We start from the raw sequence: 12,924 nt of genomic DNA on the forward strand, positions 1-12,924 counted from the left end.
TCGAAAGGATAGAATAACGATGCGATCGATGTTGCAAATTATCGAAAATTTACCGATAATCGCAAAAACGCGATTTCAGCGGTACGAAGAACGCGAAGTGCGTCAACGATAACATCCGAAGGAATTTACAACAGCTACGCGTGTAAATTTCTTACTTCCCCAACAATGCGCCTCTGCTTTTTTTTTTTCGTTGCATTACACAATTCTAGTACACGCACGTGTGCAGTTTTATTCACATTACGCGCATACGTACACGCGTATACTTCCCACGATATATCATCGTCATCGTTGCGTGTATAATTCCAATTTTTATTATTAGCAGTACTTGAAATTATATAACGCGTCGGACGTATCATCGATAACGTAGATTCGGTTTAAGGAATATACGAGCGATATTGAAACGTATTTCGTAACCGTTGTTGTTCGAGTTTTCTCGAAATTCCGACGTCACGTTTCGAATTCCTTTTTATTGTCCGCGGGTACGACCTTTGTATCGACAGCGGGTCATTACAGTTTTCCAAATCAACAACGGATCGATGTTCGCGTGGCGATGCTTTCGATCGAAACGTCGAAAAGTAACGCGGGACATTTTTGTTTCGAAAGACGATTTTGCACCGTTCGTACGTTTCTTCCGTAAAAATGTCCGGAACGAAATCGTGTACTCGTGTTTCGCGATTTTGCCACAATTTTTCGTATCGAACGATCGCGTTGCTTCGAACGTTCGCTTCGTATTTTCGGTAAAGTCGGTAATTCGATGAAATGGAAGTGCTCGGGTCTCTCGTGCGCCGAAAGACAACTTCGATCGGGGATCGAAATAACGGGAGAATGGATCGACGTGGATAAATGGATCTCGTGAGGGACGAGGTCTAATCGATTTAGACCCGTTTTAGTCGGTGCTAGCAAGGGGCATACACCCGAAACGTGCAGCCTGAAATACCTTCGTCCGGGCAATGGGCATAGTGCCCGCAAATGAGCTCTGTTCTCGACAATACATTGCGAGACTTCGACCGCTATCGGTTGTGCTCCATCGCGTTGCGTTCCTCGAGTTCTCCTTTAATTTCCCGTATTTTCCTCCCGTTTCGTCTACGTGGTGCGACCAGCTCGGACAATTTTTTCTCATCCCGACGTTGGATCTTATCGCTCGGAACAAATACCAATTAGCCTTTTTAATGTTTTCGCGTTATCGAGATTCGCGATAATACGGCAAGGTAAGTCGATCGTTGTGTACTTTCCAAAATGGTAGATCGATTCGACGATTTATCGTTCGATAACGGTAACGCGATATCGTAAACCGTTGTTCTTTCGTTAAATAAAACGATGAAAAGAAACCTCTGCGATCGTAGCGAGAAACCTACCAGCACGAGGATATTTCCAACGAACGAAACAATATCCGTCCCGTGACTTTGCCGCAATTTTTCGTAATCGAACGATCGCTTTGCTTTTAATGTTTGCTTCGTATTTAAAGTCGGTAATTCGATCAAATTAAAGTGCTCACTTCACTTCTCTCTCTCTCTCGTTCTCCTTCTCTGTTTGAAACACCTGTCGGCTTTGGCCAGATTCCGATATTTGGAAAGATCTCGATGATATACGGTCGCTAAAATTTCTGGCTACGTTAACATCCTACAGGTGCATCGTCGTTCTTCGTATCCTACGCAGTGATTCGTTTTATCACCGTTGATTCAATACAGACCGATCGAGAATCTCGAGAGAGAGATAGAGAGAGGGCTCGAAAAGAAGTCAAGATCGTTGATTAAAGTTTACCGTTTCAGAGTTCTCGCGGTGGTAAAATATGGGTCGTAAAAAGTCCCGAGGTAGGAGGAGCGTTGCGCAGCAGGATTCGAAACCATCGAGAGAGGATCGCGATCGTTCAGGATCCACGTCCGTCGACGCAACCAGGAACGAAGAGATCGAGATCCGTACCAAGAGCGCGATTTCTCGAGGTCGCGAACCGGGTGTACCGATCGGTGTTTGCTCGCGTTTGAACTATCCCCTGGTGCGATCGTCGTTGTCGGATTCATCGGACGAGAGCGACGACGACGACGCGGAGAGCGTCGAGTTGAACGTCAGACCTAGATTCGTGTTCGTGGCGAGCCTTTGCGCCGTTTGTTCCGAGCGGTCCAAGGTGTTCTGCGAACGTTGTCGAATGGTGTCCTATTGTTCGGCCGCGCATCGAGTTCAAGGATCGTCCAGTCACCGTGACCTCTGCGAACCGTTGAACGAGATACGCGCCTCGATGACCACCCTGCTGGCCGATGAATCCGACTCGCGTCTCGACGCCGAACAGTACCGCGAGTACAGACTGGAGGTGCTCGCGATCCTCGAATCGGAGATCGGGAGACCGTTGCAACTCTGGGAGAAGGAGATCGTTCTCTATCCGCGCGTGTGTCGAGTCTGTCGTCGTTTTCGCGACGATTGTTGTCCGCGTTGCTCGATGGAGCCGGTCTGCGAGCATCGCGACGAACACGAGAAACGTTGCGCGGAATTCCAAGTGTTGCGACGATGCCTGGTCCTGCAATACAAACACGGTGCCGTCGAACCGAGAATTCCGAACGCGCGGCAATCCAATCCCCTCGAAATATCGACTCTCGGTTTCGACGAGCTCGCGCAACGTATTTACGGGGAGGATTCCGCGTATTACCGCGAAATGGACAGTTACACGTACGCCAGCTTGTCCCATTTGTCCACGATCCCGTTGACGGTTCTCCACGCGATGCAAATCTCATGCCCGGATTGGCGAACCAAGACCGAATGGACCGTGCACATAGCGGGAGCGGAATTTCAATTCGAGGGGGTGAATCTACACGCGTGGGAGAAACTGTACCTTCATTTGCTACCGAACCTGAAGACCCTACGTTTGATCCTGGTCGGTCCGGAATTGCGTTTACCGAGCGGTGTGCCCCCGAAGCTTCTCGCCAAAGTGAAGCTCTGCTCCGAGTGCAGGTCCAATGGTAAATCCGTGATCGTACTCTTTCGACCCGAGAGACTCTACCACGAATTGGTACGCGACGAAACGGAGCGCGTGGTCCCGGCCGATTTGATCTGCGCTTTCAACGCCGGTCTCTATCGCAACACGGGGTACGCGGGTACGGACACGTGGCTGGAAACGATACGAGAATTTTGCAAGACACCGACCCCCCTCGTCGTCACGTCCTACACCGGGGACGAGGTGGTCTGGGACCTCGCGAGGATACAATCCGTATACGACGTCGAGGTGCTCTCTACGCCGCGACGGAACCCATTCGCCTCGATCAAACCGGATCGAAACTTCGTCAGCGACGACACGATGCCGCTCATATACAAGAATTATTATTTCGCTATCGTCAGAGCGACGTCGCCCGCGTAACTTGTAACGTTCCGCGGTTCCCACGGTATTTAATCGCGTTACGTTCGCCGTCGAGAGGAAAGTTTCCGCGACGATTTCCGAGCCGTCGTTGTTTCGGGTTCCCAAGCTTTTGCAACTGTGCACGTATCGAGCACGTCCCCGTACTCGCCGGAGTTCCTTGCTCGGTCTATTTTAATTATAAGTAGGAAGTCTAATTACGAGCGGCGCACGGTACACGGTGCGTCGCGTACCGTACGCACGCTCGTCGTATAATCGTCACGCGACAGGAAGCTACGCGACGAAAACGGGAAGAATTTCTATCCGAATATTATTCTCGAACGACCAACGAGAGTAGAATTCGTTTTGCAACGGTTCCATTTTTACTCGACTTTCATTCGGAACGAAATTTTCCCGTTAACGATCCGCGAATCGTCGATTTCGAGTCGTTCCTCGCGATTTGGTGCACGAACAAACGCTTACCAACAAAGTTGAGTATCACAGGTGAAAATGTATTTGCTACAACCGACCAACCTCGTGCGATCTTCTCCAGCATTTCTTTTCGTATAGTCGTCCATTCTTGTACTATGTCGTCCGCTTTGTATATTTGTATGTATACAGATATAAATAGATAGATAGATAGATAGATATAATATATAGTAGCAGCGTTGCGTTAATCGTAAGCCGAATCGCGCGAATTATTTACAGCGGAATACTTTAACGATGCATCGGTATACCGTACGGTCGGTAGAATTCATAGTTCGTGGAGAGGGGACGGGGAAGGGCTGAGACGAAGAGAGAACGCGTTCGATTTTCGTACGATCGTTGAACGAAAGATGATAACCCACAGGGTATCGTGCCGCGTGTGTGACACCGTCGATGTACACGATTAGAACTTAACGACCATCCAAAGGACCACGATCGTCGAGAGCAACAGGAACGGGGAATTCGTGCTCGGGTTCACCGAGTTCGCCACTTCGTAGAAGTAACGACTGTACGCGTTGTTGCAGTGAGACGGCCAGTCTTTGAAGCACGCGGCGTAAGCCACCACATGAGCGATGTAATTTTGCTCGAAGGTGCCACGAATCAGGTGCGAGTAAGGACCTGCGAAAAGAAAACATTCGTCTCAAATCGTGTTAAGACGCATCTAAGGTATTGTACGAATAGGAGAGTATTTTCGCGGGTATTTGGTAGCTTTCGCTTAACGCTGCATCGCTTACCATTCAGCAAGTATCTACAAGAGGGTCTGACTAACTGTCTCGAATTCGAGTCGTAAAAATCGGATAGGAGAATCTTTATTCGAGAGAATTTGACTAATTGTCTTGAATTGAAATTGTCAAAATCGGATACAGATAAGCTCTACTCTCCGATAATTGCGGAGAAGTTTAAACTTGGGTGATTTAACGCAATTTTATCGCGGATAAATCGTGGACAAGAGAGTCTTACTAACTGTCTTCAATTCGAATTGTTAAAATCGGTTAGGGAGAATCTTTATTCTCCGATAATTTTAGAGAAGTTTAAACTTGGGTGATTTCACGCAATTTGATCACTGATAAATCGTGGACAAGAAAGTCTAACTAACTGTCTTGAATTCGAATCGTTAAAATCGGATACATAGAAGCTTTACTCTCCGATAATTTTAAAGAAGTTTAAACTTGGACGATTTGTACCGCGTTTAACTCAATTTATCATAAACGATGAACGATATAGCGTACCGATGGAGTAAACACCGACGTCTTCGCCTCCGTGGGTTTCGTCCTTCAGGTACATGCCGGCCATGTGCATGTAGAATGGATCATCCCTCGTTTTGTCCTGTTCCACGGGTATCCACGTTTCGTTGACGTTGTTGCTATCGTTGCGTCTGTGATGAACGAATCCCGGTCCGTTGGCGTACGTGAGAGTTTCGTACGGTAGGATCTCCGGCCTGGTCGGATCGTTGGCGAAACCTAGGATCTCGTTTCCTCTTAGCGGGTAACCGTTCATGGTGAACGCGTGGGAATGATCGGCGGTGACGATGATCAACGTCTCGTCGAGATTCAGCTGCACCAGAGCGGCCTGGACCGCGTCCTCCAGTTCCGAGACCTCTCGAAGCGCCAATTTCGCGTAGTTCTTGTGATGGGCGATGTCGATCTTCCCGCTCTCGACCTGCAAAACGGTTCGATACCGGGGAAATTGCATTGGGAAATCGTTCGTTGGCCGATTGCGCAAGAAGCGCGAATATTTTCGATGGTACGCGCGGAACGCGAATGCGACTTGCTCGGAAAATCTTCGACGGTACGTGTAATCGTGGCGCGTTTCGTACTTAAACGCTGTGTATTTTCCGAGTACACTTGTCTGGTAAGAAAAAGACAAACAAAAGAACAGCGAATAAGTCGGAGAAAATTCTTCTCGCGAACGAGAATCGAATCCGACGCGTAATTCCGTAAGAGGTGCGTCGAATCGCTTCTCCGGCGAGTAAACGAGAAACGGAAAGCAACTTTTTTCGAAATTCGTTTCCACGGCGGTGTACCGATGCTCTCGATTCGTGGAAAGATTGGATATTCCTCGCGCTCGTCTCGAGAGCTTCGACATCCCCGTGGACCACTCACCATCAGCAAGAAACCGTTCTGGTTCTTTCGTAGCAACTTCACGGCCTGGGTGGTCATGTTGGCCAAACTCGGTGTCTCCTTCGTCATCAGTTGGTGATACGGCAGATGGCTGCAGTTGAACACACCGAGGATCTTGGTCGTGTTCGCGATATCGATCGACATCAGATCCTCGGCGTTGGTCACCAGTCTTCCCTCGGGATTGTTCTCGGCCCAGGTTGCCGCTAGATTCTTCCCGTCGCCCCTGACGCACGTGTCGGGATCCAACGGTCCCACTTCGAGGCCCAAGTGTTGTCCGCCGCCGCCCATCATCACCTGAATCAATTTTACGCGATCGTAAAATTACACGAACGAGCGCGCAAATATTGAAACGAGAATTAAAAACTCGTATTCGGTTTGCCAAGCGGCGGGGCGAAGGGTCGGTGACGAACAAATAAGAAGCAGGGGAGAAGGTTGGGGGTGTGGGGGGTGGGAGGTTGGGTCGTAAACGAAGAAACGAATCGTTGTTTCGAACGACGTCTCACCTCGAAATTGCTTCCTGGTGCATTCTCGAACAGTTGGCTCGCAATGTCCTTCACGCAGCCTTTGTATTGGTCCGGTATCGAGGTGTCGCACTCCCAGTCGCGGTTATTGGTGTGAGCGTACAACGCTGCCGGTGTGGCATGAGTGATACGGGTGGTGGTCACGAATCCTAAATTCGTCCAATCGAATCTGGTAAATTGCGCCCTTCCCGTCGTTCAACGGGGAACGATCGAACGATCGCGCGAACTGGGGGCCCCGAGGAAACGAGAGAGAGAGAGAGATACGGATAGACGGAGAGAGATAGAGAGAGTGAGAGTAAGAGAGAGCGAGTGGGAGATACGCGCGAAAAAATCGATTTTTCCCGTATTTTTTCAACGGTTGCCGAGCAACGCGAAAAGTAATCGTCGCAGCGACGAACATTGCCGAGCGTTACGCGCCAGATAAAGCGGAAGGTCGGACGCGTGACCTCCTCCGGCGTGTCGTTTTCGCGCTCGTTTCGACAAGGTCTATTCGATACTGATGTTTAACGTTTAAACACCGGTAGCTGACCGTGAGCCGACCGTCGTTGTCACCGAGTCACGCGTGCGCGACTCTACGCTTGGTTCGCGCGCGGCGCTCGTACGCGATCGCGAAGCAACCGACGATCGTTACGCTCGGCCACGTTCCAACTTTTCTTTTCTATTTTTCTTTTTCTCTTTCTTTCTATTCGCAAGCTACGTCCACCGATCCGAAATCGTCGAACTCTTTAAACGCGACTCTCCGCTTGGTTCGCGCGCAGCGCTCGTACGCGATCGCGAAGCAACCGACGATCGTTACGCTCGGCCACGTTCCAACTTTCCTTTTCTTTTTCTCTTTCTTTCTATTCGCAAGCTACGTCCACCGATCCGAAATCGTCGAACTCTTTAAACGCGACTCTCCGCTTGGTTCGCGCGCGGCGCTTATACGCGATCGCGAACCGTCTTACGATCGTTACGCTCGGCCACGTTTCAAGTTTTCTTTTCTTTTTCTCTTTCTTTCTATTCGCAAGCTACGTCCACCGTTCCGAAATCGTCGAACTCTTCGAACGCCGAGACACCGTCTACGTGTAGCTACGCGTCGCGCAACTGTCGAAAACATCTGTGCAAACTGCGCGCGTGTTTACGTTTCCTTTCGATCGGTCGTTAAGAAAATTTACACGCAATTTCGTGCGGGCCGTTTAATCGCACTACCACGTCCCACCGTCACGACAGGAACTTTAATCGGTCGAATTAAAAAATTTACTACGATGGAAAACAAGATCAACGAGAGAGCCATGGGTTTAAGTAACGTGTGAAAAGAAGTTCGGCCGGTTCAACGCGTGATACGACGATCGCAAGAGTTTACCGTACTCGAGGATTCCTTAGCCAACGATTCTTCGTGTATTTCCTATGTAAACTGTACAACAGGGACAGTTATGATAAACTCACTATCCATACGTTTCATTGTCTTCTCCGTTTGTTCGTTTCACCGTATTCTTCGAAAAAGTCCGATCTTTCGCTACCAGTCGCTATCACGGTTATAATCGCGAGGTACTTTTCCGCGTCTCGTTCTCGTTTTCCATCGAGGTCTACGACAAACGCGGAAATGATACTCACCGGTGCTCATGCCCGTTTCCTGTGCCCAATCGGCGATCGTGGTCAGTTTGGTCACTCGGTTGATCGCTTCGTCGCAATGATTGTACTCCGATCTGGTGTCCAAGCCGATCACTTTGTAACGACATTTGGAACCGGAAAAGATCGCGGTGGCCGTTGCCGCCGAATCGGGTACTTGTTTGTCGGTGTTGTACGTCTGCGAACGAGAAAACGAAATTCGCGGGACTATTCTTGGGAAATTTCGTGGATGGAAATCGCGACGAAGGAAACTCCACGGTCGGTAAATACCATCCAAGTGTTCTATACCTTGGCGAATCCAGTGTTGGGGAACATCTCGAAAGCCAGTTTATATTCCTCGCCGGTCGTACCCTTGCTCTGGCCTTTGAATATACGACCGGCCGTGATCGTAGACATTCCCATACCGTCCCCGATGAATATAATTACGTTCTTCGCTCGCTTTTCGACGTTCCTATAGCCGAGGTTCTTCTGAAGATTTTCCTGCCCGGCTTTCAGCCAAAAGGACATGTCTGCGGAAAGATGGAAACGTTCGGCTACGAAATACACAACAGAGAGGTATTCTAACGGGAAGGAGAATCGAGGAGAGTTACGTTGGGTTCGGAAAGTCGTTTCTTTTCTTTTGAAACATGAATCTTTTAGAGCGTATAAACGTTTTATTAAATTGTATATTTCATTCGTTTTGGAAAACGAAATGATATTCAGAATAATCCAATATTTGAAGATTTTAATGTCCCGAGAAGTCGAACGCGCTCGAATTTCGGCAAAAAGGAGAACTTTGAAGAAAGAATCCTAACGCGCTTTCAGAAAATTGTACATTGCTTGGATGCAAAAGTAAAATACTCTCCGTGGAAAATTATTCGAGCTTTGAAAGTTTCTCGCGCGTTCAATGTGTTATTGCGTGACGAGAATCGTGGAGAGTTATATTCAAAGATTTCGATGTCCCGAGAAGTCGAACGCGTTCGGATTTCAGCCAAAAGGGCAATTTCGAAGAAAGAATCCTAACGCGCTTTTGGAAAATTGTATATCGCGCGGATGCGAAAGTAAAATACTCTCTGTGGAAAATTATACGGGCTTTGAAAGTTTCTCGCGCGTTCGCGCTCGATGTATTTTTGCGCGACGATAATCGATATTTCGCGTCGACGATACGCGTTGCGCAACGATGAAATTTCCAGGTCGATCGTCGCGGTTCTCCGAAAAATTGAATCGGTGGAATCTCTTCTTCGTGTTCATCGTGCAAACGCAAAAGCAAAACATTCTAGAATCTGGAGTGATCCGTGGAAAATCGAGCTCCGAAATTTTCACGCGCGTTCGCGCCCGATGTGTTTTTCTGCGCGACGAGAATCGATATTCCGCGTCGGCGGTACGCGTTGCGCAACGATGAAATTTCTCGGAAAATTTGAACTAAATCTCGTCTTCGTGTTCATCGTGTAAACGCAAAAGCAAAATATTCTAGAACCCGGAGCGATCCGTGGAAAATCGAGCTCCGAAATTTTCACGCGAGTTCGCGCTCGATGTATTTCTTGCGCAACGATGAAATTTTCCCAAAAATTGAACCGAATCTCGTCTTCGTGTTCATCGTGCAAACGCGAAAGCAAAATATTCTAAAACCCGGAGTGATCTATCGAAAATCGAGCTCTGAAATTTTCACGCGAGTTCGCGCTCGATGTATTTCTTGCGCAACGATGAAATTTTCCCAAAAATTGAACCGAATCTCGTCTTCGTGTTCATCGTGCAAACGCGAAAGCAAAATATTCTAAAACCCGGAGTGATCTATCGAAAATCGAGCTCTGAAATTTTCACGCGCTCGATGTATTTTTCTGCGCGACGATAATCGATATTTCGCATCGACGATACGCGTTGCGCAACGACGAAATTTCAACGTCGATCGTCGCCGCTCGAATTCGAAAAATCGAACCGGGCGAATTCCGCGTTGGTGTTTTCCCAACTCGCGGAACGTCGCAATCTTTGCGAAACAATGTCAAGGTGAAACGATACGGTTTTCTGCTTACGAATTCAATTTCACGGTTGAAGGTGCACCGAGGATTTTCAAGCGGCAGAAACCACGCGGCGTGTTACCGATTAGCCGAGTTTTCTTCCCGTAACGAGCGTTTATCCTCGGTTTCGCGAGATCGCGGGCGTCACGAGCCCGAGCCGATTCTCGTTATACATTTGATCGATAAGAGAAACGGACTTTATTATCCCGCAAAGTGTCGTTCCTATCCGCTACCCGCGTTAATTGCGAGCATCGTCGTTGCCGCGAATACGGCTCGGTAAACGACTACCGTGCCAATTCTAATCTCGCGTATCGAATCGGCGATCGATGGCAACGCGCGGGCCCGATCGATCGTCGATGGACGCTTATCGATCACGAGGCGATAAACGAACGAGTACGATACCGGTTCTCTGGTCGATCTCGAAGCAACAAACCTTCGTAAGCCTTGGTATCCTGTGGCAGAGCGTCCGAGCCGAGAAGTCCCAGGAGGGTGCAAACCAGCACGATCGGACGTTTCATGTTCGAGCCTTTGCGGTCCTGTGAATCGATATCGTGTCACGGTCGTGAACATTTCAATGTTTTCGCGGGAGTTCGGGCAGCGAGAGAGAAACCGAAACGCAAAAACCGTGGCGGTGGCGAAGGTACCGTAGACGACGAGAGGGCCGAGAATCTCTCCGTTCGTGACCCTAAACGCGAGTTGCGCGAACAATGGAGCGGAGTTTGTCGAGCGGTTGGCTGTCCACGTACCCCTGACCCGTAGCGTTCGCCGGGTCTGCCCGCGGCGAGTACTATTTATATTTTCTTTGATTCGGGCGGCGGTTGATTGGCTAATGGGGCCTAAACGAAGGTTCGGAAGCGTCCTTTGCGAGGAGGAGCGTGCGTCCGCGTACCACGCGCGGGAAACGCGTTCGTAGAAAGGGAGTAGACGATAGTGCGAGCGGACGAACGAGAAGGGAACTCGCGCGACGCGCAAAGGGGAGAGCTATTCGGGTCAGTCGGCGAGTAAACGAAAACGAGCGGTGTCGACGCACACCTTCCACCGTGATTCGTACACGCACGTACGATGGTAGCGCGCGTTTACGATCCCGATCGCGAATCGAGGCTGGGTTCCGCGCCGCGAGGAGTCGAGACGTACGCGGCTCGCGCGACGTACCGCGTGGGTGAAAACACGATCCTCCGGAGACACGGTCCTCGCGAGAACGCTGGCCAACGCGAACGATTATTAAAGAAAATTATACCTACCCAGCAACGTTAACCTTCCGTCTCGAAGTCTGGAAACGGTGGAGATGAATCCAACTCGAGACGCGAGGTGTGCGCGTGTGCGCGTGTGCGTGCGCGTGCTCGGGATCGCGCGTGTGCGTCGGCACGTTCTGGTCAGGCACGTGTACCGTGACGGATCATTCTCCGTGCGAGACGCCTGGAAACGGAACCAGAAGACGACCGGGGACGATTGATGCCGAGGGTCGACGGAGCCGAGACGCCTTACTCGCGTCGAATCGCCTCGACTTCACCTGCTCGGTGACTTCTTCCTCGCGGTGGACTCTCGGTGAACGGACTCGGAACGACCAGCCGCAGAGAAACCGTAGGAAAACACGAAAATACGGACGCGAGAGACACGTCGTGCGTCGAACGTTTACCGACGCGTAACACGAATCGTCGTGGTCGTCGTCGTCGAGAACCGTATCGCTTCCTCGGTTCGATTTTATCCGGGCGGCTATTACCCGACCGGATCGCGGTGCCGTAATAACGCTAATACAGCGCCACCGAGGAAGTTTGTCAGTTTATATAGCGTTTCAAAGGCCCTGGTAGATTGTGCACGAGGTGGAGAGCGTGCAAGGGACACTGAGAGTACGGATTCTCTAGGAGAGAAGCGGTCGGGGGAGAAGGGGAACCCCTCGTGCACTGTTAATCCAGGAGTAATTGAGCAGCTCGGTACCATTATATCTTATGTCCGCGACAGATTAATTCGAAGCATCTTGCGAGCCGCGAATTCTCGGTGTCTCTGGCTCCTTGCTCCTCCGCCACCTTCGTGCACACGCCCCTCTATCGCACGGCTCTCCCGCCACCCCCTTTCGCGCACCCCGTACACCCCGCGGACCGACGACGACAAGGCCCCGAAGATACGCCACGCCACACCGCCACCCACCGTTTCCCACCTGTTCGAGCTGCAACGGTATCGTCTTTTTCGTAGAATCGTTCGCTTCTTTTTCTTTTTTCTTTTTTTCGTCTCTCTTCGCTCGCGTTTCCAATGGTACCGGCCCGTGTACCCGGATTGCCATGGCATACAATCGACTTCTCCTCGGGGCGATCGTTCGCGTCTATCGCCTTCGAGTCACTCCAATTTTGTGTTCTCCTCGCAGCGATCGATCGACTTCCACACGGTGGGCAGAGAACGGAGTTTCATGGGACACTTGGTTCGCGGTTCTCGACTCGCGAAACTTCGAGTTTCGAAAATTCTAGATCGTGGTAGCTCGCGACGAGGAAGGTACCGATTTCGGAGCGACGTCCTCGCGGAGAATTCCATTTTCGAGGAACGATCGTTCGTACCCGCGAATGGGAATCGAGGTCGCGCGCCACGCGAACGTTCCTCGAGTTGTTTTTTGCTTTTCTTTTTTTCTTTATTTTTTTTTCTTCAAGTTTCTTTATCGCGCGTTCGCACCGGAGATGCTCGTTTCGCCGATGAAACGCGAGACGAGCGCGCGATCGAGGATCGCGTTCGCTGGTCGTTCCGTCGGCGAGCTGCTCGTCGACGAAAGTTGCGGCACGTTGTTGGGAGCGAGAGGGAAATCGTCCAACGACCAATCGGGACGCTCGATACGCGTCGAGCCTCGAGCGCGACGAACACGAGCAGCCGAGACGGCGCGCACAGACGACGCG

At 50.3% G+C, this 12,924-nt stretch overlaps 2 protein-coding genes across 2 annotated transcripts; one reads left to right on the forward strand and one right to left on the reverse strand.

The window, feature by feature from the left end:
• Window positions 1-1,017: 1,017 nt before the first annotated feature.
• Window positions 1,018-4,024, forward strand: LOC143151555 (uncharacterized). Its single transcript, XM_076320839.1, has 2 exons — window positions 1,018-1,208; window positions 1,770-4,024. The coding sequence occupies exon 2, from the start codon at window positions 1,790-1,792 to the stop codon at window positions 3,341-3,343; it is 1,554 nt and encodes a 517-aa protein (XP_076176954.1). The 5' UTR covers window positions 1,018-1,208; window positions 1,770-1,789; the 3' UTR covers window positions 3,344-4,024.
• Window positions 3,811-11,429, reverse strand: LOC143151554 (alkaline phosphatase 4-like). The gene is made up of 8 exons (XM_076320838.1): window positions 11,290-11,429; window positions 10,482-10,584; window positions 8,343-8,563; window positions 8,040-8,232; window positions 6,429-6,595; window positions 5,908-6,219; window positions 5,035-5,464; window positions 3,811-4,423 (listed from the first exon to the last, which is right to left on the reverse strand). The coding sequence occupies exons 2-8, from the start codon at window positions 10,564-10,566 to the stop codon at window positions 4,209-4,211; spliced, it is 1,623 nt and encodes a 540-aa protein (XP_076176953.1). The 5' UTR covers window positions 10,567-10,584; window positions 11,290-11,429; the 3' UTR covers window positions 3,811-4,208.
• Between the last annotated feature and the right edge of the window lie 1,495 nt (window positions 11,430-12,924).

This window comes from Ptiloglossa arizonensis, chromosome 9 (genome assembly GCF_051014685.1).
Source record: "Ptiloglossa arizonensis isolate GNS036 chromosome 9, iyPtiAriz1_principal, whole genome shotgun sequence".
NCBI classification, from domain to species: domain Eukaryota; kingdom Metazoa; phylum Arthropoda; class Insecta; order Hymenoptera; family Colletidae; genus Ptiloglossa; species Ptiloglossa arizonensis.